The 26,560-nt window shown below is 25.2% G+C and overlaps 1 protein-coding gene across 2 annotated transcripts in view; it reads right to left on the bottom strand.

Annotated features, from left to right (window-relative positions):
• Positions 1 to 18,690, bottom strand: part of LOC132918034 (gastrin/cholecystokinin type B receptor-like) — a 115,875-nt gene extending 97,185 nt beyond the window's left edge. For both annotated transcript variants that reach the window (XM_060979083.1, XM_060979084.1), the window contains exon 1: positions 18,225 to 18,690. In XM_060979083.1, coding sequence (XP_060835066.1) covers positions 18,225 to 18,265 — 41 coding nt within the window. In that variant the 5' untranslated portion in view covers positions 18,266 to 18,690. The remainder of the gene's footprint in view (positions 1 to 18,224) is intronic.
• Between the last annotated feature and the right edge of the window lie 7,870 nt (positions 18,691 to 26,560).

Raw genomic sequence — 26,560 nt, 5'->3', positions numbered from 1 at the left:
TATACTAAATTATATTTAGATTTAGATAATTATACAAGAACACTAATACTATATAATAATAATACTATATAAATAATATTTTATATAGTAATTTGTTGAAAGCAATTTAAGTTCTGTTTTACATTAATAACAGCTGTTAAGTATACATAACTGTGATCCGTTGAGAAATCGGTACGGTTTGATACGGTTTTAGCATAAACGTCAGGAGTGAGCAAATGATAATACTGATATTGTTTGAAAATAATAAACAAGTACAACATTTTCATATTTATATGTGATTGAAAGTATCAAAAAACTAAAAAAAAATTACGAATATTTTTCGACAAATCAGTAAATTACTGTAGTATAATAATAAACACTGGCCCGCGTTTAATCAATATAATAATATACAAATATATTTTCTCTATATGTAATTAGAATATCAAAACCGTATAAAATACAATGTGTGTCTACTATATGTGCGTTATGCGAGGGGGAGAATTGTAATAATGTATTATAGTAATTGGTGGCCACAGTTTAATATAATGCTGGCTTCGTTATTCTATTCATATAATATTATAGTATTACATATATTTACATAATTTCTTTCAAACCTTTTGAAACACGCCTGAGTATATGACAATTATATTAATGAAAGTCGGATCCCAAATTACTGCAGTACAAAATTTGACCGTTAAATTGCGCAATGTGTGCGGTCATTCAACACCGTGTGTGGGGTGAACATCATAATCAGATAGTGTTGATCGTATCCCCAACTACTCAAAACTTAGTAGTAAACTCGCACTGTAATTTGATATTGTGTACAAATTATTAAAAATGTAGGTATTTTCACATACTACCTACTACAATGTTCGATAATATTCAAAATTAAATAAGATCGTATTAATTCCATTCAGTTATCGTTCGTAATCGGACTTATTTAGATTAAGAAATTTCTCAAATATTATTATCTTATATTATCTAGACGGCTAGACAACTATTCTGTCACTTACCTAACGGTAAGCTTTCATAACATATTTCTTTACTCATATAAACAAATTCAATTTCAATTAGTAAGATATTCATAATTCGTGAATAATATTTCTCTTATATTATAATAAAACTATTGTCGTTCATAAGATTTTATCCAATTGAATATTTTCTACTAAAAAATCGTTTTTAATTGGTACTTTTAAAACGTTATTTTATGACTTTAGGGATTTTTAGATAAATGTATATAGTCTTTTCTTTTTGGAATTTTGGGCGATATAATGTGCTTGTTGTAGATTTTAAAGTTCGTAATTGGTTTATTTTGGATTTTAACAATACGCCTCTCTAATTTTATTCAAATAATCTCAAAAATATTTACTGTAAAACATCAAAAGTGGTTGGTTTATATTTTGTTCAAATGTCTAATATTTATTTTTATTGCCTTTTTAATGAAATATGTTGTTTAAATATTAATAAAATAAAATCTACCTTATTATATAGTATTCTCCACTATAAAATAATTATCTGTATATTATCTAAATTAAATTTTAGTTATTTATTCTCAACAATCATTGTTTATAACCCGTCCATCATACAACACGGGTACACGAAAAAACAATTCAATACATATATATTTATATATATATATATAAATATATCTGTGCGTACGTGTATAGTGTGGCCTATACATTATTTCATACATAAATACTTCAAATACGTGTTATTCAGACAAAGTCCGTATACATAAGTGAGTATATTATAATTTATAAGTAAGTAGCATGAAATATTTATATGATTACATATTAATAGTACATGATAAATAGCAATGGCACTTCAAAACTCTGAAGTAGGTAATATGTAATATGAAAAATGAATCGAACAGTGTAATGTGTATGTAACTCAAATTATAATATTGATAGGTGTACTTTCTAGAAAACTTATTGAAAACTTTTATAACGCCAATATGATATTAAAAATCGCTTTTGATGGAAACAATGTAAGTTTATATATTACTATCTTTGACGGTTTCAAAAGTTTAATTATTACTATGGTTTGTTTTTTTAATGGCTTATATTTTTATTTTGTCTGCTTTTGAGATAAAATTTGAGCACCATAAAGGTTGTATGATAGTGCAACAGACGCAGGTGTTATGGCTACTATTTATATGGGTCGATAAAGATTCCATGGTTGGTGTTATAGTATTCCAGAAAAGCAGCAAAGTAACCTACGAATGTATTGAAAATCCTGAGGGAGTCCCGTGTAATATTGGCTCAGTCAGATGATATATTTTTGCATTATTTTATAACTTTATGGTAAGAATATACATTTTTTTCAAAAATCGTGAATCATATAAATTTGAATTTTTTTATATGAAAATATTTTTTTTTTGATTTTATGAACCAAAGCCATACTAAAATTCTATACGTACATTTTTTTTTTTTTTATAAAAATACATTTCGATAAATAAAATATGATAACCCAAGTAAAATCCTAATTTTTTTTTAATAAATTAATTGTAACTGAAAAAAAAAGGAATTTAAAGTAAATTATACAATAAAGTTGAACTAAAAATTAAATATTTTTTTATTGTGTTTTTATAATAATTATAATTAATAATTATATATACACGAGTTGGTTAATAAATGATTCATAATTTACAAATTTTTATTATAATTGTTATATATTGTAGATGAATAATTTCGATTTATTTTAAAAAAACAAAATTTAAATCTTTATATAAACTAAACAATTTATCAAGTATCCTCATTGAGTGGCTACTATTATTTCATGCATATTATTATCATTGATTCATTAAACAGTTATTATAAAATATTGTATATTTAATCAATGATATTATGTATAACTAAATTTATTATCGTTATATAACTGAAAACATTTTTATTGTAAATATTAAATACCTATGCAGATATAATTTAATAATTTAATGTACAGAGTGATACACCAAACATGGTCACCCCTATTTTTGTTTTAATAATGCAGTTGTTCTAAATATAATTTTTAAATTTTTAAATAATAATTATACCAAAAGACCAAATTTGTAAATACTTAAAATTCGTTATACTACTTGAGGAGTATCCTGCAGAGATACAACCTTTTGTTTTTCAAATTAATATCTTCCTTTTCAAATTTAAATTATTTAGTAGTTATACTTTGGTCGTAAATCAAGGATAAATAACGCTTTGTGGAGGTTACTTTTTAAAATTTAAATCGTTTGTGACAAAAAGCAGTACCGACAAACTATGCGAAGAAATGTGAGCAAGCAACTGCTCTTAACAAAATCTTGACCACTTGTTTTTCCTTCAACCGATGTTTATTCAACAATCTGTCAGGAACGTTTTCTAAACCAAAAATTTATCGTGATTTTTTTTCAAATATTTAAAAATACTTAAACATAGGGATTCAGCATTTTTGTGCTATTTAAATAAATTGTCATATTGTAGGTATGTAATTTGATTATGCTATATATACATCTCAACTAATCATCATATAAGTGAGACATTAAAAGATACTTGATTAATAACTAATTATTTTTGAAACTAATAAAAGTTTAAATTATATTTTTCTTAACTCGTGTATCAACACTAAATACTCAGTGAGTATGATGTAACTAATAATAACCGGTTATGAAGAAAATTTGTTAATTATCTATTTGATTTTAATAATAATATTAATATACCTAATAGGCAGGGTTAATTTAAATTTAATAAGTGACAGAATTTTAACGAAAGAACATAAAACGATACGTACAAAGATTAAATTATAACAAAATGTGAACTAAATATAATATTGTAATTTATGTTAGGTACTCTGTTTTATGTGTAGTGCGTGTCTGTGAAACTTTAAGTTCAACAAAATCTGATTTGTCGGTGAAATACGTGTACATTGTATAACTATAAGTATGTAAACTATTAGAACATTAAAGGTAAGTATATCATTTTATTACAGACCAAAAGGATTTTCGATATAATAATATTGATTTTACTGAATGATAAACGAGAATATATCGATCGTTATTTATTTTACATACGTATAACAGTGTAACAATGGTTTTGATGTCGAGCTTTTATTCCTTTATATATTACTGAAATTCAATGGATATAAAAAAAAATAGAATTACATTATACGCGAGACTTCCGATCTTTTGACTATTCACATCGTTTAGTGTAACGATTTCATGAAAGAATCCATCATCATTAGCATTTAAATTCAACTGAAAATTTATTTTTCTTTTAAAACTAGACACAAAATGTTTGAATACAATCTAGGCGTTTCATAATATGCTTGTTTGAATCGTTTTATAACCAAATTATTTGGCTTTGAAAAAATTTAAGTTATCTTTTTATTTTATTAGGCAACCATTTACATAATTTATTTATAATTAGAGTAAAACCAAATGTGAATAATAAATAATAAAGTTCTAAAGTATAAATATTTAACAAAATGCATGATGTGAATCCAAAACTTACCGCCTATAACTGTATAATTTTAGTACAACAAATAAATATATATATTTTTTTTATTACTATATAATTGAAAAATAAAATAGTTTAAATAATTGATGCTATATAAAAATATAATATAGAATAATTCAATAAATTGATAACTCAATCTATTTATTTTTACTATTAAAATGTGATTGTTCTAGTTGAAAGTTTTTCGGTTAAGACTTAAACATAACTTTAAAAAAATACTTAAATACTTAAATATTAAATTGTAAATAATTGCTTTACAATACCTTTATGACAAAGACTCATGACAAGATACTGTATACATTTTTTTTTCTAATTTGTAGAAAAGTTTAAGGAAGTTTGCATAATATCAGAAAAATATCAACATTTCTAAAATATAGTCTTTATATATATTAAAAAATTCCAATAATAAGTACTTGAATTAATTAATTATTTAGAAGAAAAATGGGGTAGAGCATGTTTGTTGAATCACTTTGTATACTAAGTATATTTTATTGTTCATAAATAAAAAAAAAAAATAATACGAGCTATGCGTAAAACCGCGTTGTACACAATTAAATACGTATTATAAAGCGAACAAACTTTATTTATCCAATTGCAGCACTATCCATGTGCGACGAAAGAAATCGTATTTTGCAAGAACATATTTTAAAAGTTCATAGAAGTCAATAATATTATATTGTGCGTGGCAAAAACAGAAAACAAACAAACTCTTATGTAAATAATTGCATAAATTATATAATACATAATCTAAGGGTGATTCTTTTAATCGTAAAAACTCATTGCATTGAAAATCCTTGACGTTTTTTGAAACATTATTTTTAGATAATTTGATGAAATCGAAAAAAACAACGTACATTTTCATATTTTATACTATTTTTTATCTGAATTATCGTTTTTTTTACTGTTTTGCTGACAATATATATTTTTAATTTTATATTTTGAATAGAACATTTTTCTGATATTCTAAATATATACATATTTAATTTTGGACGAGTAGTTACATACTTACATAAGTAGGGTGTTTAAAGTTATTTTATATTTTATAATTAGAGTGGCACAGTTAAGCGTGATACAGGTAATGAAACCTCTCAAAATGCTGATTTGCTACGCTCATCAGAGAATTAAATACTATCATAACTAAAAAATTAACTAATCGTTTAAAAATCGATGTTAAGTACTGAAATGAATAGAAAAAACATTATGTTTGGAATATGAAATTTAAAATTATTATGATTATGTTGTTGGAAAAATAAAAAGCTTTTACAAAAATCGTGATGATAAATAATAGAAAAAAAATAATCATTTTTTCCCCTCAAATAATGTTGTTATGCAACATCATCGAATTTTGTAAAAATAATCATTCCGTAAACGTCATGACTTTTTGATAAAACGAGTATACCTTTAAATAATAGCTCGTATCTGAAAGAAAACAATAATACTGGAGCTGGGAACAAGAGGGTCTGTATATACTACAGATATATCTCCTATTTGACATATTCGGAACACTGATTTGCCATTTCGTATATTTAGGTGTAATATGTGTACGAAACGAATAGCAAATACGTATTAAATCTGTACAGGAGACACAATAATAATAATATAATAATACGTAATACATGTAGGTACATAATATATAAATACACTGTACTATATGCGGTCTACCTTTTTTACTGACAGCTCGTACAACATACGTCTAATGATAAATCGTTCGGTGAACGACGTGTTTTTGACGTACGTATAGGAGGACAATAATTTTACTGTGCGGTGAGGTACATAACTAAGATAATATTTTAACATATTTTGGCATAGTTTTTCGTCGTGAACCCTCAAGTAGGGTGGGGAGGGGGTCAAATTGATATGCATTCGTCACATCATGTGTTATTACGTAGTATTACATAACTACTCGTATTGACGTCAGTGTTGTTATATTCTCTGTCTTACATATTCGCAGACCAAAATAAAGAGCGCTGGATAGCAATAATAATAATTTAATATTTGATTATGCGATCGTAATAACATTAATTATACCCCATATACACGTATATATAAGACATTTTGTATGAAATTTCGTATACGTCCATATAATTTACTAAAATATAATATACGATCAAATCTTAAGTCACATTCTGGTCACAATATAATAATGTAGCATGATTTTGAAGTAAACATTATTCGAGACAAGCCACGTATGCTTCCGAAAGTGCAGTCTTCTTAGTTATTGCAGCCCGTGCATTTGAAATGCATCGTATAACGAATAATGATTAAGACGAAATAAATAAATTTTAAGCTTAATGCAATTAATTAATTAAATTAAATAATTTGGGATCCAAAACCTTGCACATGCCTTTAACTTTGAACGGCCGATATTACGTACACGTGGTTTGTGTTTGAAAATGGGTCCCCTCCAAAGTTTCCTTGTTCTTACATATAATAGCGGACTAAATGTGTTGATTGTGTAAATAGTATACAACACCGCCACCGAAATGTACCATGCAAGGTGATTCTTTTATTTTAAAAATACTATCTTATTACGAAGAAATCATTTACATTTTTTTCGAATGTTTTATAATCAAATGTTGGTGTATAAAAATTTAATTTCTAACGAATAATCGAAACGATCAGTTGTAATAAAACGTATTTATGGTTTAGATGAATGGAATGAACATATTTGCAAAGGGGTATCTCGAAGAATTTGGTATACTACGTATTATACTACATCATCTCATCTAAAATCTTAAAAGACTTAAACTAATTAATTTCTAATTTAAAATCCGATTATCAACTGCATCAAAAGCTATAAATGTATAAAATATTGGATAAAAACCATGCACCTACGCAAAACTATTGGAGTTTAAGCTTTTATAGCTATAAAATTCTGATTAACCGATAAAAATATCTATGTTATATCTATTAGGTACACTCAAAAATACCAAATATTTTCATCATCAAAATAAATATCATATTATTGAGTACTTCGTTTATACAAGCACTCAATGTGCATTACACGGTTTTATGAAAAAAAAAAAATAAATAATAATAGTAAATAAATAAATAAATAAAGGATTTATATTGATTCGGTGTATAAAAAAAAAAACATTGATTTACGGATGTGAGGTATTTTGTCACCAAACCCGATCTATATTGCTCAGGGTACGTAGCTTACATTTCAAATTTAATAAATTAGAATGATACTTCAGGTATAAAAAATGAGGATATCTGATGACAAATATAGAATACAATATTCATATCCGAAACGTGTTCGCCCCACGACCTAAAGGAAACGAGGAATAAAATGTATCCCATCACGACCATCAGTGATACACCATACACATCATGCTACAGCTATACAATATTGTCATCAAATGTACAGAGTGATTTACCACTATTTTTTTCATTTAATATAAAATTTATTTGAATTCGAATTTTCGTAATTTCAATATAAGTATATTTACCAACCATATTTTTAAATTCAGATTTTTCACACTACTTAAGAAGCGTACTAAGGCAATAAAAACTTTGTTTTAAATAAAATCCCATAATTTTATTAACTGTAAATTATAAAACCGATGATTTCATTAAAAATGTTGGTATTGTATTCAAACAAAATTCATACGAGTAGATTTTGAGTTATTTAATGCGATTTACTAAGGATAATAATATAATATCTATCATAATAGGTTTGGAATATATAAGTGCTATGATGTTTTGAGAATTATAGTAATTGATATATATATCTAACTACGTTTTATATTCTGTACGTTTAGCTGAGTATAATAAGTTTTATATTAAATAATACATCTTTAATACATTTTGTAGTTTTGTAAGACTTTTTTTTATAGACTGTTATAGTATTATCCTTAGTATATATATTTTAATAATTCAGAAACTGCTCGTTTGAATTTTGAAGTAAATACATCAACATTAAAAAAAAAAATAAACATCTGCTTTATAATTTCCAGTATGCAAGTTTAGTAAGTTTATTTCATCTCATTAGATATTTTAAATTATGTAAAAATCAAGGTTTTTTAAAATATAGTCCTTAAATGTAAATACTAAAAAATTTCAAAACTCAAAATTTGAATAAATTCATTATCAAAAGAAAATTTCGAAGTGCGCTTACTTATATTAAATCATCGTGTATACTATAATTAACGGTTGAGATTCACATCAAAATTCATTCTTACTGACGGAATGCTATAACGTAAATGTCTATTTAATATTTTACATTTATTCCCGGAGCCGCAATCATCTATATTGAAATTCTCTACGACCAACGTTGTATCAAACACAATAAACTGGACTCTGTAAACATTATATTGGTTGTATTGTTATATGAACTCATCTCTCATAATACGATATACGAATCAAATCACGGTATCATATTGAATAATAAAAAGTTACAAAAGGTCGAGTGGTTATATTTTTTACGGCAGTAACAGTACTGGACACTAATCTACTTTCGTAATTTTTCCTACGAAATATTTTTATTATACCCGAGAAATTCTAAGAAAAATGCATATTATAAAAACCAAGTGTATCCAAGTGTATTCAATTGTCAATCAACTGCTGTAGGGATTTAATAACATTTCTAGAGCACACATAGTTGAACACACATTAGTTTCATTTAATGGTCCTCGATGGGTATAAACAAAACGCTTCACTTAGAATTTAAAATTGCAATTATGGCGTTCGGATGAAAACTGTATAACCCAAAAACTCTCATCATATTTGATAAAAAAATTAATTCAAACTTCCAATAACATATTGCATTATTGTTTAATAACCTCAAAATACAAAAACAACAAAAATATATATTCAACATATAAATGATATATAAATACATATATTATATTATATAATATAAATATATAAAAATACATTACAATATTTTCGGAAAACATTTTTTTGTTTTAAAAAGTCCAACATTTCAATACATAACCTATTATAATTTATAACATCATTAAGTGCTTCTATTAATACATAAAATGATAATGTATATAGATAATATCTATAATTACACAAACGTGACTATTTATCCGTCACAAATTATTTAATATATTGTGTGTATGTATTTTGACAAAACTATTATACAATGATGTATCTACAATCGGACAATCCACATCATCTGTTTGACTTGTAATATTGTGATTAAATAAAACGAATCCATTGACCCTTTATATATTAAACTTATACTTATTTACATTTTAATTCAGCATCCAATAATCCAATAATATTTAATGTTTAATTTAATTGCTTAACATCTTAATAACTCAAAAACCTCTTATTCAAATTTTAATTTCAAAACTTCAACATTTTCAAAAAAAATCATATGAATTTCATAAGTATAAATAAAAGTTCCAAAAATCATAATCTGAATAAAATTATTTTCAAAGGAAAATAAAGGAGTCAATACGCTGTATAATAACAATAATTTATCATATTTTCTTTCTAAACATTTAATTGATTATTAAATTTTTTAAATATTGACAACGTCATCGTCATTTGTAAACGTTTAAGTTTATTAATTTATTCACATAAGTAATATATTTAAATTATTTTAATAAATGTATATATTATTTAAAACTATTTTCTTTGGTTGTGTTGTAATTTATTTATTTAAACTAAAACTATTATTTAATTCTTAGTTCTATACTATAAATTGTCAAATAATATTTATATTATAATTTTAGAATCAAATGTGCAGGCTGAATAAACGTGACTAACCTTGAATTCAAAGTTTAAAACTGCAAAATAATGTTTGAGCATGAAAATCGTCCAAAATAACTCAAGAGTGTAATTCACAGAAAAAACTGCAAAAGTTGCAAGAGATTAGAACGAAATGGAATATTAATATTATGATAAAATACGTCAGTGCTGTCATTTACAGCTGGTATACCTGCGTAGGCTACTTTTTCACCGAGTTGTCATCCTAATTTGTTTTTCCAGTAGAATTGCATAGATATTTTCCCATCAAACTTGCAGTATGAATATACTTATGGTTAAATTAAATTAAATAAATTTTCGTCAGAGGATGATAATTTAAACGAATACTCGTGATTTTATTTATCACTAACTGCGATAATATACGTACTATGTTGCGGTTTTATTCGATGAGTTTTCGAATAGATTTCCCGAGCTAATACCTTAATGATAGTGAAATTTTTCCGGGTTATTTTTTATGATATATATTATTAACTATATAGTAAACTATACTAATATACCTAAAAGTTTAAAAATAATTTATGAAGTAAAAAGTAAAAATTTATTACATTTTTATATTATACTAATTATACATTGGCATATAAACAAAATTAAAATAACAATTGTTTTTGTATATGAAAAAAAATGGAAATGGAAATCACGAAAACAAGTTCGTCTTTATAATGAAGTAACATTTGTATGTACGTATTCTTCAATTTAAAACTAACGTATTCATAATATACTATAACTCAAGTATTATAATAATTACTTTTAACAACTTTTTTGTAAAGTAACTTCCAACTTAATGAGTTAATTTTTTTTCATGATATGTAATTATTAAGCTTATTAATATAGTCACATTAAGTTAATTTTTTTTTTAATATTAAACCCATTGAAGTACCTATATTATGTTTTGAAAAACTAATTCTTATATAAAAAAACAAATTTATAATCGGAAATAAGTATTATTTTTAATTTTATAATATGTATTTTTAATACTAAATATTGTATACTGTCAAAATATTAAATGAGCTAATTTGTATTTCATTAATGATAAAAATAATACATTACAAATAATTAAATACAATTATTTTATACATATTATAATATGTATTATAATTATTATATAAAAATTATAATCTCGAATAAACATATTTGTTTCAAATCTCACAAAAAAATAACACTATTAGATAACCCAGTTTAACGTCAATTGAAAAAATAAAAAGTAACTTTTAACTTATCTTACATTTTTCTACACTAACTTAACGAACCAAATCTGTTTACGTTCGATATTACTGCTGAGAAAATTAATACATACGTCAGTTGTTTCTAAGAACATGTAATATACAAATGGTTATAAAATATTTACACTTCACTGCACCGTACCTATGTAATATTAATATAATAAGTAGTGACTGGTGAGTATGCCTATACTGCACATGTGTCCAAACGTAATCTAAACGTATACAACAAAAACAGTGAAGGTTCAATAGTGCTTAATATTTTCAAGTGGCCGTCTATTTAAGTTTAACTCTTAAGTACCAAAATTGCTCGGAAAATCATGTTAAAAAAATAATATTATATCGTAATAATATCATTAACCTGGCGGGGCAACCACAGCGTCCGAGTTGAGACGTAAATTTAGTAAGCACACTGTGTCATTCGACGTATTTGCTCAACATTTTAAAATTATATAAACATATTGTTGTTATGAAATGACTTTTAAATTCTGAAGAGAACGAAATATAATTTTTGGTTTTAAACAACTGAACTGCATTTAAGTTTTCTGTTCGATTTCGTTTAATTTGTAGAATTTCGGGTCAATACCTACTATAATTATAGATGCTTTCAAGAGGAGATGTCGTTTTTCGATTTTCACAGAACTTGCATAAACAACATCATCATCATATTGGCAATCTTAATTCGACATAATACAATGTGTTGCTTAGAATATTATATTAATTCAATTTGGTTAACCTAGAGAGCTCTCTAGGCTCTCTATATGCATGTCTCTGTAGAAACACTGCGTGGATGCTTTTCAAAGATTCGCTCACGTTTATAGACAATCTGAAAGAATGCATTATTATATTCTCCAGTCTATTAAGTTATTGTTATTATTACGATAGAATAATACTTAAACCATACTAAGTATCTTAAAGATAGAAATTCAAGGTAAAAATTAACTTGTAGCTATTGTCTACGAAGGTGACATGTTTTTCCTCTACTTGAAATCAGTTATGCTTACACAATACACGGTCTGTGCGGCCACTAAAATGCATTGTTTCAATAGATTCTATAACTTGGCTCGCTTACCTCGTGGTCCCGCCACCGCTAATCATAATTAATTATATCATTCGATATTATACATTAGTATTTAATCGTTTTATCCAAAAACGCAAAGTCGACATAACACGACAACATTTTACTGACATATAAATGTATGTAATATTATTATTATAATTTCACAATACGCAAGCCTGTTAAAAACATGGTATGCCCATCGAAGTATGATAACATATAGGTGAAGTAAGTAAAAAATCACTCTCGATGTAATATAATATTTACTTTATAAGTAATATTTTCCATTATTTTCAATCAATAATAATAAATTATGTACAATATTGTATGTGTATACCTATTATACCTAATGAAGATATATCTAATACCTATCAGCGTTTATTGAAATCTATTGTTTTTGTGGTAGTAGATACCTACTGCTATTTACACATATTTAAAGTATTTACACGAATCATGGCATGCTGTTGAAAGATAACACAATTATTATAATAATCCATTATTGAGAGCTACGTTTATTTTAAGATTTATTTTTTTACATTTTTATCAAACTGAACTGTGTTTATTATAAAAACATTTATTTAATATACTCAGTTAAAAAACATTACATAAAAGAAAATGACACAAAGCCAGTCTTCGTACGCATTTTAAAATAATATAAAGAAACTATAAAACTACAAAGAACTATATAATATACTAAAATAAAATGGAAATTAGTTTTTATTTATACTTTTCGTGTTGGAAACTTGTACTGTGTACAGAATTACCGAATAAATCATATTATGGTATCATAAATCAAAATGATGTTTCATATGCTACTTCTAAAAATGAAGTTTTTTGATTATAATGTATTAAAAAGCATTTTGATTTATTGTGTAATATTATTACCTAATAATAATTATGATTATTCTAATGCAGTTGTAGTACTCAACGAATTAACAGTAGAATAATATTTGCACCTCGTATTATACACTTCGTAAATTAAATAAAGATATTTGGATTAAAAAAAAAGTATTAAATGTAATAAGGATCTTATCAGTTTAATTGGTTGTTTAAAAAAATATCTTTTAATATTAAACAGAATCGACCGACCATCATATCAACTACATTATAGTTATTCATTTTTAATACACTTCTAAATATTATATTATATTCATACCTAAATAATCAACTTTAATACATTAGTAATTTACATAGTATACTATAGCCATGTGCTAGTAGTTAGCCACTGCAGATGAGGCGTACGAGTGTATTAAATATCCAATTATAGGCGGCCGTTTTTGGTGAGTTATTTAAACGATCATTGAAATACAGTAGTACATAAACTACAGCTGTATTAAAGGTATTATTTATTATTATTAACATGAAATTGGTAAACCATAAAATGGTGGTCATAAATAATTTAAAACTAGATAAGCCAATCTGCAGTATAATTTCGAGTGTACAAAATCATTATAAATGGGTCACTAACAAATATGTTAAATTTGAATTCTATGGAAAATCGTTAGGTACGAAAATAATGAATCTGAGCGGTAACTGAGTGAATACTTTTCATTCGAGGATTAAATAGCTTAAAATTTGTGTAGATATTTGGAAATTAGGTTTGTGCGAAATATATTATGATATTACTAATGACCGAAGGCTTAAAATTCCTTCAAATAAATACTAAAATCGAAATTATCCAATTGCATCAAAATTTGAAATTCAAAAAAAATTGGGTGTAAGTATTTTTGATAATTTTAGAATTCTGTAGACCATCTTAATAACTTCTTTGGACTAACGTACAAACTTTGGGTACTAATATATTATTTCCCTGTCATAATACCATCAATATAATAATTAATATGTCGTTCATATAGGTAATTTATATTTTATTTTTAATTAGTTATTACAAATATAAAAAAGTATTGTATTATTAAAAATTATAAAAACAGATAATGTAAATTTAATATTAAAAATAAATGTTACGATACATAAATTAATATGGTATCACAAATTAGCCTAATATTCTGAAATACCAGATAAAATGTGTTTAAAAGGATTATTTTTAATGAGCTTTTGCCTCCAAATGAACTCTAGCTGTTATTTATGAAATAAGGAAATTTTGAGCACGACATTTTTTTTTGTGTTATCCCACATTTACTCCATTTTTAGGAATGAGATCCTGAGATAAAGTCCACAAAGCAGTATTTATTATTAATTAGACTATAATGATAATCTGTCTTTTGAATATTATTGTACAATTTTCGATAGACCAAAAAAATAATTCATCAGTCACAAAGGGACGAACAGCCCAATACCAATTTTTAATCAATATTCATACAAATAAAAAATGAATGAATTCAAAAATTTAAAATGCCTATAAGTTATTTTAAATTAATCTTAATATTTTGAAAATAACATTGTGTATAGAAATGTATAAGTTAAGTAATAAAATACTGTTTTAAGTTTCTATTATTAATATTATTTGAAAAATAATAAAAATGTAACCATTAAAGTTAAATCGTTATTATGTATAAATTAAAATATCTGATGTTGTCAAAATTTGAACCTTAAATGCTTATAAAAATAATATATTATATACGCTAAACTTTTTTCATAATATTTTAAAAAATGTGATAAATTTTTAAGCATTAAATATTTAGCTTTACCGAAAATTGTTGTAATTTCAATCACAAAACTATGTACATATATTTTTTATATTGTGAAAATTAGAAACTTAAACGCTATATTATACAAAAAATTGTAACTGTATTTTTGATATTTTTAATTACTATAAGAAAAACTTATGGCGAACCTTGTGTTACATTTTCTAGCTTCTTTTACTTATACATAATCATTTTATCATACATAAATTAAAAAAATTAAATTAAGAATAGAGAATTTAAATATTATAAATAATACTAACCAAGCCAAAATATTTTTAAATAATAAATAATAACTAAAAGTGATTATGATAAATTTTAATGAAAATTTAAAGTAACTGTGGTTATTCATTTTTAAATCACAATATTACTTAGCAGAAAATCGATTTTGTTTCATCGTAATTGTTTTTTTTCTGATTATTTTTATAGTATTGGAAATTTTTAACTATTAAGCCTTAAAAGTACCAACAAAATCTAATTTTGAACTAGAACCACCAACCTTAAAGTTGAAAATTAAAGTATTTTTAGTTTTAATGATCCCGAAAGTTGAAGATAGAAACGAAAAAAAAACATCATTAAAAACCAATAAATGTATAGCTCCGTTTAAAATCTAAAATTCTAAGACTAATAATTAGGTATTTAACTAACAATAAATCACATTTTGTTGAAAATATGAAATAACTAAAAAATATTACATGAAAAAATAATTATTGTTTGAAAATCATGGTTTATTATTCATTAATTTAATAAAATAATTAAAAATACTCACACATTAATCAGTTGTTTTAATATTAGGACTTTAGAAAGTAGAAAGGAATAATAAAAAACAGTAAAAAACACGTATAGTACATACTTAGATATGTAAAACGTTAGTAAAAGAATACCTCGTCCTGTACACATAATAGAGATTTAAAAATAATCATCAAGATAAAAATAGATTGAAAAATCTGGTATCTCATAATAAAAAATAGTTATGCAAATTATATAGCATCGATAACGTAGTTTTAAACATTTTACCTTTATTTCGTTTAAAAATAAGTATAATTTTTGACTAAATAAAACGTTAATCATTAAAATTCTTATCGATCGATACTATAATAATATTATAGTTGTTACTGTTGTTTTACCAACAATGAATAATTGGACTACTATATATTACTATTATCTAATCCTTTGAGATATAATACGTTTCAATTGAAAATAAATCTAAAACATTTTAAAAATGTATTTTATTATTGTTAACTTAGAGCTCTCCATTTCACTAACAATCGAAAATAATTTTCATTATTCATTTAATTAATATGCCGTATATATTAAGTCGTATGTCTATATTATTATAATAGTGCACTGACCGTGAATTAAGAATGTTAAATATTTTCCAAGAACTAATATCAAATACATGTTATATTGCAATCTACAACGTTTGATAAATGATAATAAGTTTAAATACAAAGGTTTAATATTGTTTAAATGAATCTTGTTAGTACTTTGTTATTGTACATACACCAAAAACGAGCTAAGTAATTAATTATGAAATAATTAAGTATAGAATTTAATAGAATTTACTATATTAATCAATATGCTCCAATCGGTCCTAAATTCGTGCACGAGTCTAATATGATTCTTAAAAAAATGTTTATGCTACAAAATAAATAATAATTAACAAAATAACCAAATTTTTTCTACTACAAAATAACAATTTTGTCACCATAATAACACATTAATTATGGACTCGATAACACACACACAAAAAAAAATGTTATATTTATCTATAAACTGAACCTATTAACATAATAAATAAATACATTATTCGCCAGACTTGATGTTTATTAATTGCTATTAACTTTAACGCTCACATTATTAATATATTGATAATTAACGTTGTGTAGTACAGTAATAACCAATTTAAATATATTGATTAATATCGAATGTAAATCATTGGTATAATTAATATTAAATACAAACTTATCTGTATTACATACAGGTATATCGTGATAGGTATATTGTGATTTTAGAAGTGATTAATGTACCTATATTCTGTATATATAAAATTGCTTATTAGTAGGTACTATTGATACAAGGATAACTAACACCTTAAATAAGACAATAATTTTGACATTCGGACTTTTATAAACATTATTAAATTTCTAGATTAAAATGAAACATTATAAATTAATATTACAAAATTATGTCATATGCATCCTAAGGAAATACCAATTATTAAATACAGTACCTTTGCTATAGTTATAACACTTATAATAAAACAACATAATACATAGTTGAATAATATGTGAATATACAACTTTAACTTTTAACTTTTGTTTGGATTTTACATATTGAACAACATATTATGCCTATTAACCTAAGACTATTTAATGTGTTCATATCGTTAATTTTTATACTTCGTACATAGCATTTATAACTTACAGTGTACGTGATACTTTTAAATAGGTCTTCAGTTGTTGTACTTTAATTTGTTAGGTATAGTTTTGAAGCAATTATAAAGTAAAATATAACTTTCGAGGAATTGAATTCTGGATCATTTAGTTTTTCAAACTAAGCAAATTTATGTAATCTTACACTTTGATCAAATGATTACATTATATATATATATATATATATATTGTATAGTTCATATAATGTATGATGCCATGTTTAAAACACGTCTAATTAACTAAAAATGACTATAAAAAACTACTCAAATGTAATTTTATTGAACATCTTTTAACTGGTCGTTTGTCATGACATACATATACATCTATATAAAACAGAGAATTTAAGTGTATTTTTAAATCATTGTATTATTGTCAATGTATTACAGGCTATACGTAGTATACAGTAGAAATTCGTTGGTCAAGGTTGCGTTTAAACGATTCGAAACTAAAAACGACGAAGTTTAAAATGCTTTAATAATGGAACTTGTATTGGACCACCTAAATTAAAGTGTTAATCGTGAAAAATTCGCACGAAACGTGTCTGCAGTTCAACTGTCATAAAAATTATTATGATAGTAATGTCTAAGCCACCAACTGAATAAAAAAAAATACCCACGTTATCGCTCACAAGTGGATTTCCACATAAATACAAACATTACAAACCAAAATATTATAATCCAACTTACCAGCGTTTCAGGAGATACTCCGAGTTATGGACCGAGTTCATACTATTTCGGTAAAACCGATTATATACTATTCCGAGGGGCTAAGTGCATTATTGTTTATGTGAAAATATCTCGCGGATTTGAACGCGAACTTTCTTGTAACGCGTCCGGCCGGGAGAGGAAAATAAAGTTCGATAAGACCGCTAACGGTTTTCGACTATTTTACAATTGGTGCTAGAGAACTTTTTTCAAAAATATTTTCTGAAAATATATTTTCGTCGTCTCGACGTAATAATACAATGTACCATTAAATACAGTGTTAATATTACGTTCGTTATCGGATGTCTCGTGAACTCAATAATATTGTGTTTTTTATGTTTATATATATATATGTTATATATATTTATATAAATATATAGAACGAAGATGACGCGGACACGGCTGACGAGTTACGACGGCGTGCGAATTATTGTAACCGTCCCGCAGGAATGGCGAACAGCAACTGAGAAAAAGCCGACGACGCGGCATCGTCATTGGTGTTGGCAGTGGCGGCGACGGCACTTGTCCACGCGGTGCACCTCCCCTCGTCGAGGGTCACGCGGTCACAAGCACTCGTTTAATAACAATAATTATTATTATAATACGATTATTATTATTATTATTGTAACTATCATAATGTCTCTTATTCGGTGTCATACGTTTAGCGTATAGATAATGGTCTATAACAAATACATGACACATTTGCAACACGGAACTTGCACGATGGAGCTTGGTAAGTGCGATGAGTAGGAAGATTGGCGAAACGTTTCAATCATATTATATTGAATTACTGTTTATAGGTAGGTACACAAATCATGATACACACTACACTCCCAAAAGAACGATCGATTTGTAGCCGATGGCTGTTAGAATATATGTGTTTTTTTTTTTATTTTACCCCGCAGACATAACAGGCGCAGTAGTTTGCGCTTAGTGTGGAGTTTCTGCAGATTATCTTACCACGATCAAATATTATTAAAATGTACACACAATATTATAAGTTACTATAAGTACGTGATCACATAATATTATTGTAAAAACAGTCGTTTATTACGACATCGTTACGATTAACGTATTATAATATCGTATAGCATGGATATTGGATATATATATATATATACATATATATTACCTACAATAACTAGATAAGTCACTATAATATAACGAAGTCTAGATCGTGAAAACACGAGAGATATAATATTATATTTATACATAAGGTACTATACGTATCTCGATATCTGCTAGACAATACGTAACAATATTATCACTGTCAGTCATGGGTACGGTATTATCATTATTATAATTATTATTAAACAACAACGAGCCTTAGATGCAGACTAAAGATAAAAAAAAATATACATATTGCAGTGAAAACGCCAAACTGTTTTCGCGCGCCAACTTGTCAACGCGCGAATTGTATCGATAAAATAAATTAGGAAGATAATGATTTCGACGAAGACCATGATAATTATGTTATGACCCGGGCGGATTGGCAAATCGGGAGATCGGCAAATTTCCCAATGGGTCAATCGAAAAATTGAATTATGGGGCCAGCTCGGGCCGGGCAGTTTGGTTGTATAATAAGTATAACTTAACATGATATTTATATTATAATAATAATAGTTTTTCAATCATCCCGCCCTAAATATTTTATTTTGTAAAATCTTTAGAACCAAAAATTTACACTACAAATTAAAAAATTTAATAAACTATACTTCATAAATTATTAATTCCTTGACCTAATAAATAATCATTATCGTGTATTTCTAAAACGTGTCATGTATATCTTCTGTTATTGTTAATATTTTTAATATTAAGCTGAGAAAATGTGTGGTATTTTTTAAACATAATAGATGCTGTAATTAGGTATTAGATTAGAATGATTAGATAATGGTTTTTGGGCCGTTTTAAAAAAAAATTGCAGAGCTGATCTGAAGGAGCTAGTCCACCCCTGCAGATTATGACTTATAGATAAATTACCAACATCATAGTATTTTAGCCCCAAGCGTAATACGGGTACCGCGGACCATACCGTAACTAGATGACAGTGTTGAGCAAGTTATTACTTTTAAAATTGAATGTAATTTAGTTATTTTACTCGTTAGGCACTCGAATAAAATTGTAATGAAATTACATAACTTTACAATAAATATAGTAACTATGCACCCTTTACGTTAAACGTGTATTTCTCTAATTTATTTTGACAATCGTCATTCGACGAACGATGTAAGTATAGAAATTCTATTATATGTGTAGTTATAACTTGGAAACATGTCAAAACAATTTTTAAATAATAAACACTAAACAACAATCCAAATATGAATAAATAACAAACAACAATTATTAATTTTTAAAATATTACAATAAATATATTCGTGTTAATATAAGCAAAAAAATAGCATACTATAAGACGTATTATATAAGTTCACGCGACTTATTCAAACAAGAAATGTTCTGTGTACTTTGAGAAAAGTTAATTATAAATATATTTTATTTGATTAATTTATTTTGTAATTTACGGCCCACATAAACCTGTGGTTCAAACTATTGAAAACAGAATTTGTGACCAGACATAGAAATAATTCTATTGAAATGACGTATTACATTATAAAAAAAGTAACGTCGTTGCGGTAACGAGTTTCTCTCAATGCGTTACTACCCAACACTGCCGTTAGATCGTTACGACTTCCTAACTATTATATTTTTATATTATATCGTCAAATTCGAATGTGTCAGGGTCAGGACACAGACCGACCGACCGATTTATTTTTTTTTCTTTTTTGAAATAAATGCAACCGACCTAAAAACTAATACTTACTGATTTACTATAATATATATATATATGTGTGTGTGTATTAACGAACATAATATACAGATTACGAGTTTGGCTCCAGTTTAGTATACGGTCGATTGGTCCGAGGGCGTTTTTAAAGTTCGGAGCCGCCGCAGCCTGTAGGATAATATATCGACTGCCCAACAGTGCACAAACGCGTATAAAAGTATATATATATAGTATATAGATATAGCATGGTAATACCGTAATACTGGGTAAATCAGCAATTTTTTTTTCTTCTAAAATTGTTTGTGCCGTCGAGAAGTTTGTTTTTAAATGCCATCTATTAATTAGCTAGTAGATATAGCCGATATAGGTACTATATATTTGATTAAAATATTATATTCGTTACACATTTTACTAATAATGTAATATATTATACGTACAGGGTGGATTTAATTAACAATCGTCACCACGAAAATAATTAATGTTTTTGAAAATATTTAGTCGATAGTAATCGCAACATTTTTGAAAAAAAGTTTTACTATTTATAATTGTTACCTTATCTTACCTTTCACTATATATTTTTTTTAATATATACAAATATATATATATATATATATATATATATATATATATACATTTTAAGTTCAAATTATGAATTAAAATAATGTTATGAAAATAATGATGTATACAAATTCAATTTCAAAACCGTTTATTAAATCTGGTTAATTTGTTATAAGTTATAAATTATAGCTTTATAAAACTTTGAAGTTCGATGAGCTGAGTAGATTAGCAGATTAAATTATTGCAGTCTTTTGTTATTCCTCCTCTCCTTTCATCATAACATTATACACTTAGTAACTAATAAGGTATACGTTTTAACTATAATAACTAACAGCTCGTTAAAATTCAACTTAATATACTCGTAAATAATAACTTGGGAAAATTATTCTGTTTAGGAATATAAAATTAAAGACCTGCATTTGTCATTCAAAAAGTAATAAATACTTTACAAAAATGATAAGAATATAATTTTTCAAAAATATCGATTCGTATATTGACTTTAAACTATGAAAATAAAAATATTTTTAAAAATGTTATGCTATTTGATATGATGAGTGTTAACTATTAAAATAAGCACTCAGTATAATATGGATAAGGTACTCGAGAATGCACTGTAATTTCTTATCGTGATTCGCGGACAGGGAGAGTGGACGACGGAATATATTTAGCATTAAATCAATAAAAGAGCGATCCGATAAAGCTCATACAAACAGGTATATATATTTTCCGGCGATTCTAAAAATCACATTTTGTAATCCGTTGATCGTTTAGGGTTTATCTGTACTGAATGGAAAATAAAAACAAACATTCGTTAGAGCGATTATTAAGTTTAAATATTTTATACGTGTATGAGGCATTTATGGTATAACATAAACAAGTGCATTAATTGGTTAATTGAATTGAATTATACTAAAATATTAAAAGGTTATAATTTATATATATATATATATATATATATATATATATATATATAATATAAACACAATAGTTGAAATAATCCAAACAACCTCACTTCAAAAACCATCCAGTAAAATGTAGCACTTAAGGCATTCAATATAATAATTATAATAATAATAACAATAATTGTTTAAACACATAATGAAAACTAATTGAGATCAATACATTTTGTTCTGAATTATTTTTACACTTACCCATAGTAATAACTAAGGGAGTTTAGGGGGTTAAACCCCAACTTTTATTTTAGCCCCCTACCATAATTCGTATTTTACCAATGGTAACTACATTTTTATATTTGAATTTGCAATATCGTTTTATTGTTTTATTTACGTCATGGAAAAATATTTATTTTTTTGGTTAATGGTAAACTATATTGTTTCAATAATTTCCATATCTTGTGAAGTTTAGCAATTGAGCAGTATAATATAAAAAAAAGTTCAAAATTTTTGAGATAAAATTATAAAGATAGATGCTTAAGGTAATTACGTAAAAACAACTTGTGGTCAAAAGTTTATACATTATCTTGGTTCTACGCTATATTGAATTCATTGGATTTTGACGTAAAGATGCAGAAATCATTATACTATAACAGCAAAAATTAAAAAAAAAAAAATAGTAATATATGAATGAATTATTGTGCATATCATAAACCTAATTTTAATTGTATTCATTATGCTATGTTAATATTTTTTCTCATATTTTAATATATAAGATTTATTTGTATATTATGTTTTATATTATGTTGAATCATTTTAAACTGTATTTTTTTTATCGTAATATACTAAATAATATTGCTTGATTGTTTGTTTATTATTTAATAATTTATATTATTTAAAAATCTTTAATTTTCTTTATCCAACACAAGCCTAACTTAAAGAAGATGGATAACCGATAAAATGTTATATATTTTGTTTAAATCATTATATATATATATATATTCTTTTTCGATCAATAATATATATATATATATATATATATATATATGTATGTATATTGTATATACATAGGTCAACTATATTACCCAGATCGATTTTTTAAGTTCTCTATCACAGCTATTGAAAGAGGTTTATTCAATTTTTTAAACAAAGAAGACATTTTAAATAAATGTATTAATGCTAAGAATACTGATAAGCGGAGGCTTAAATTGTAATGACTACAATTTGTAGTATATTTATTTTACTTATATAAATTCTTTCACTTATTTTTAAGAAAACTAAACTAGAATTTGTAACTTAAAATCATTTAATTTTTACCAAAATATCACTATTTTACGGTTCATATTATGCGCACATCATTCACACTATAAAACTATTACATATAATATTATGTATTGTTTATTTATTCAAAATTAATATAACATGTTTGTGGGAGGCGTAAGCGGCAAAAACCTCCTGTTTATTTAATAATTTTAAAAATGCTAGAGCTGGAGTGCTTACGTATTTAAGGTTTAGTTACGTCTACGCACTTATCTAAGTGACTAAGTATGCTTAAATCGAAAACGCATCATCTTTCGTTTAAATGTGCACTCAATAATATTCCAGCTTAAAGCACGAAAACATTATTTTGAATCCACTCCTTCATACACTTATTATAAGTAAATAACGTATAAATATAATCAAATTATTTGTGAATAAAAACGTATTATTTTTTTTCAATAATCTTATATCCGACTGTACGTTTACAATTCAAAAATCAGAAAAATATTCATATTAACACTGATTAAATATATATATATATATATACTTAATATATACTAGTAGTCAGTACTTATACTTAGTATATTTAATCAATGATATTAATATTAATACCATTAATTTTGTTAAATATGTAATAATACTGCGTTTGTTTTCACAAAAAATAAAGTCAAATCAACTCTTTATTTTAAATTATTATAACAATGTAATATTTCAAATATATTATTCGAATTTTTTTTTATTTCATTTTATTGTGATTGTATAGTGCGTAGCGCGTTTTTAATTCGGCTACTAAATACTAAATGGAACTACTAACATTTTGCACGGAGCACCATTTATACGCTAATGGAATGCTTCTAACTATATAAACCACAATATTCAACATATTGTGCTTGATGAACATGCATCGTTGATGATAAACTACACCCAACTTTAAGAGAGCAAACACTTAATCTAATTATGTATTGACCACCACCAATGGTTTTCACTTTTAGGAAACCGAATAATCAAAGCCGAGGATTTTCATAAACAATAACGATTAATTAATTTTCTTATAGTGGTTCCCTAACTGAGGAATTTTGTTTTATTATATTATTTGAATTTGTTTTAATTAATATCTACAATATATTAACTAAAACAATAAGTAAATTTGAATATGATAGAGAAGGGAAGATTCACATAATTAGCTTGTAAAGAAATCCGTTCACTAATTGAAAAACCTCAAGAATTATAAAAATTAATCCGTGGTTAGTATAAGAACCCTGCACTAAGACCTCTAAATTCTATAACTCATAAATCACATTACAAATTTGGCTGAAAGTTAAATATCTAATTGGAAAAAAAAATAATAATATATTTTTAAATTCTTAAGTACGAGATGTCAATTCAATAATAAAAAATATAAGTAAGTAGGTACAAAATGTGTCAAGTGGCCAATTGGATTACTATTAATGAATGTGTTTAATTTTAATTCAATGATACATAATTGTATGTGAAAATCGATTCTGATCTGTCAGTATATAAGTTTTCATAACAATAATAAAGTAATACAAAAAAGCTGAGCATGCATAAAAAAATATAATATATATATCGACTATATTGGTCATTTTTGATATTTCTATTAAATTAATTAATTTTACCATTATTATTATGGTAAGAAATCTTTTAAATTAACATGGAGTTTTTTAAATAAATAAGTAAAATAGATTATAATAAATAAATAAATAATTTACAAAAATGATTTTAACAATAATTTGCATTCAGTCACTTTTATGTATTTTAATACACCGTTACATGAAAGATTTTTTATAGGTTTAATAATTATTACTAATTCAACAGCAATGCCTCATGTTTTTATTCATTTATTTTCGATCGACACTTGTTATAACATGTACCTACGTGGCTACGTGTTAAATTTTGCCTGTGTGATGAATTTCAAATTTCCATGAGAAGGCCTTCCAGACGATCAATGTATATATATATATTATATATATATATATATAAATATATATATATAAATATTTATATAAATATATATTTATAGATATAGATAAATAGGAAGGTACCATACGCGGGTAACCCTAAAAAATAGGTTAAAAAAAATTGAATTTAATATAATTTATGTATTAGTACACAGAAAAAAATATATAAAACTTGCGTACAGGTTTATTTGAAAATACGAAATTAAGATTACTCCCGCTCATTGAATTATCATATAATACACATAAATATTTGAAATTTTTGCATCAACAGGTTTGGCTAGACGTGTCCTTATGAGTTGTCATAATTATATTAACAAGCCAAATTTGTAAAATGTATTATCATTTTTATTAATTGAACTATAAATTGTAATACGTAACACCTCCAAAAACCCTTTAAAAGTTTAACATCCTAAACGCATATAAATAGGTAATCCGAATGATTAATTTTCTTCCAAACACCTGAATAAAAAAAGCTTAACTCAAATACTAATTTATTATTTTACACATTTTTCGTCATACATGTCTATATATTTTATTACGATTAATTAGATTTTGTAATTGTGCATTTAGTAATTTATTTTGTAGTTTATCATACTTTTATTATCACAAAAATAATGATCTAAATATTCTAAATTAACATTTCGTAATAATTTTTATTATATATTAATATATTATTATCATTCTATATCGTCTATCAATAATATTATATACGTTTAAATATTTCAACAAACAGTCTAAGAATAGAGAAATTAAATTTATAATCGTGATTTTTAAATTAAATTAATTTATAAATCAAATCTTTAAACTTTTGATTTAGAACTGTTAAAAAATACTGAAATTGCAAAT

Source organism: Rhopalosiphum padi, chromosome 1 (assembly GCF_020882245.1).
Source record: "Rhopalosiphum padi isolate XX-2018 chromosome 1, ASM2088224v1, whole genome shotgun sequence".
Classification (NCBI taxonomy): domain Eukaryota; kingdom Metazoa; phylum Arthropoda; class Insecta; order Hemiptera; family Aphididae; genus Rhopalosiphum; species Rhopalosiphum padi.
The sequence above is the reverse complement of the archived record's forward strand: the minus strand, read 5'-3'. Positions and strand labels throughout refer to the sequence as shown.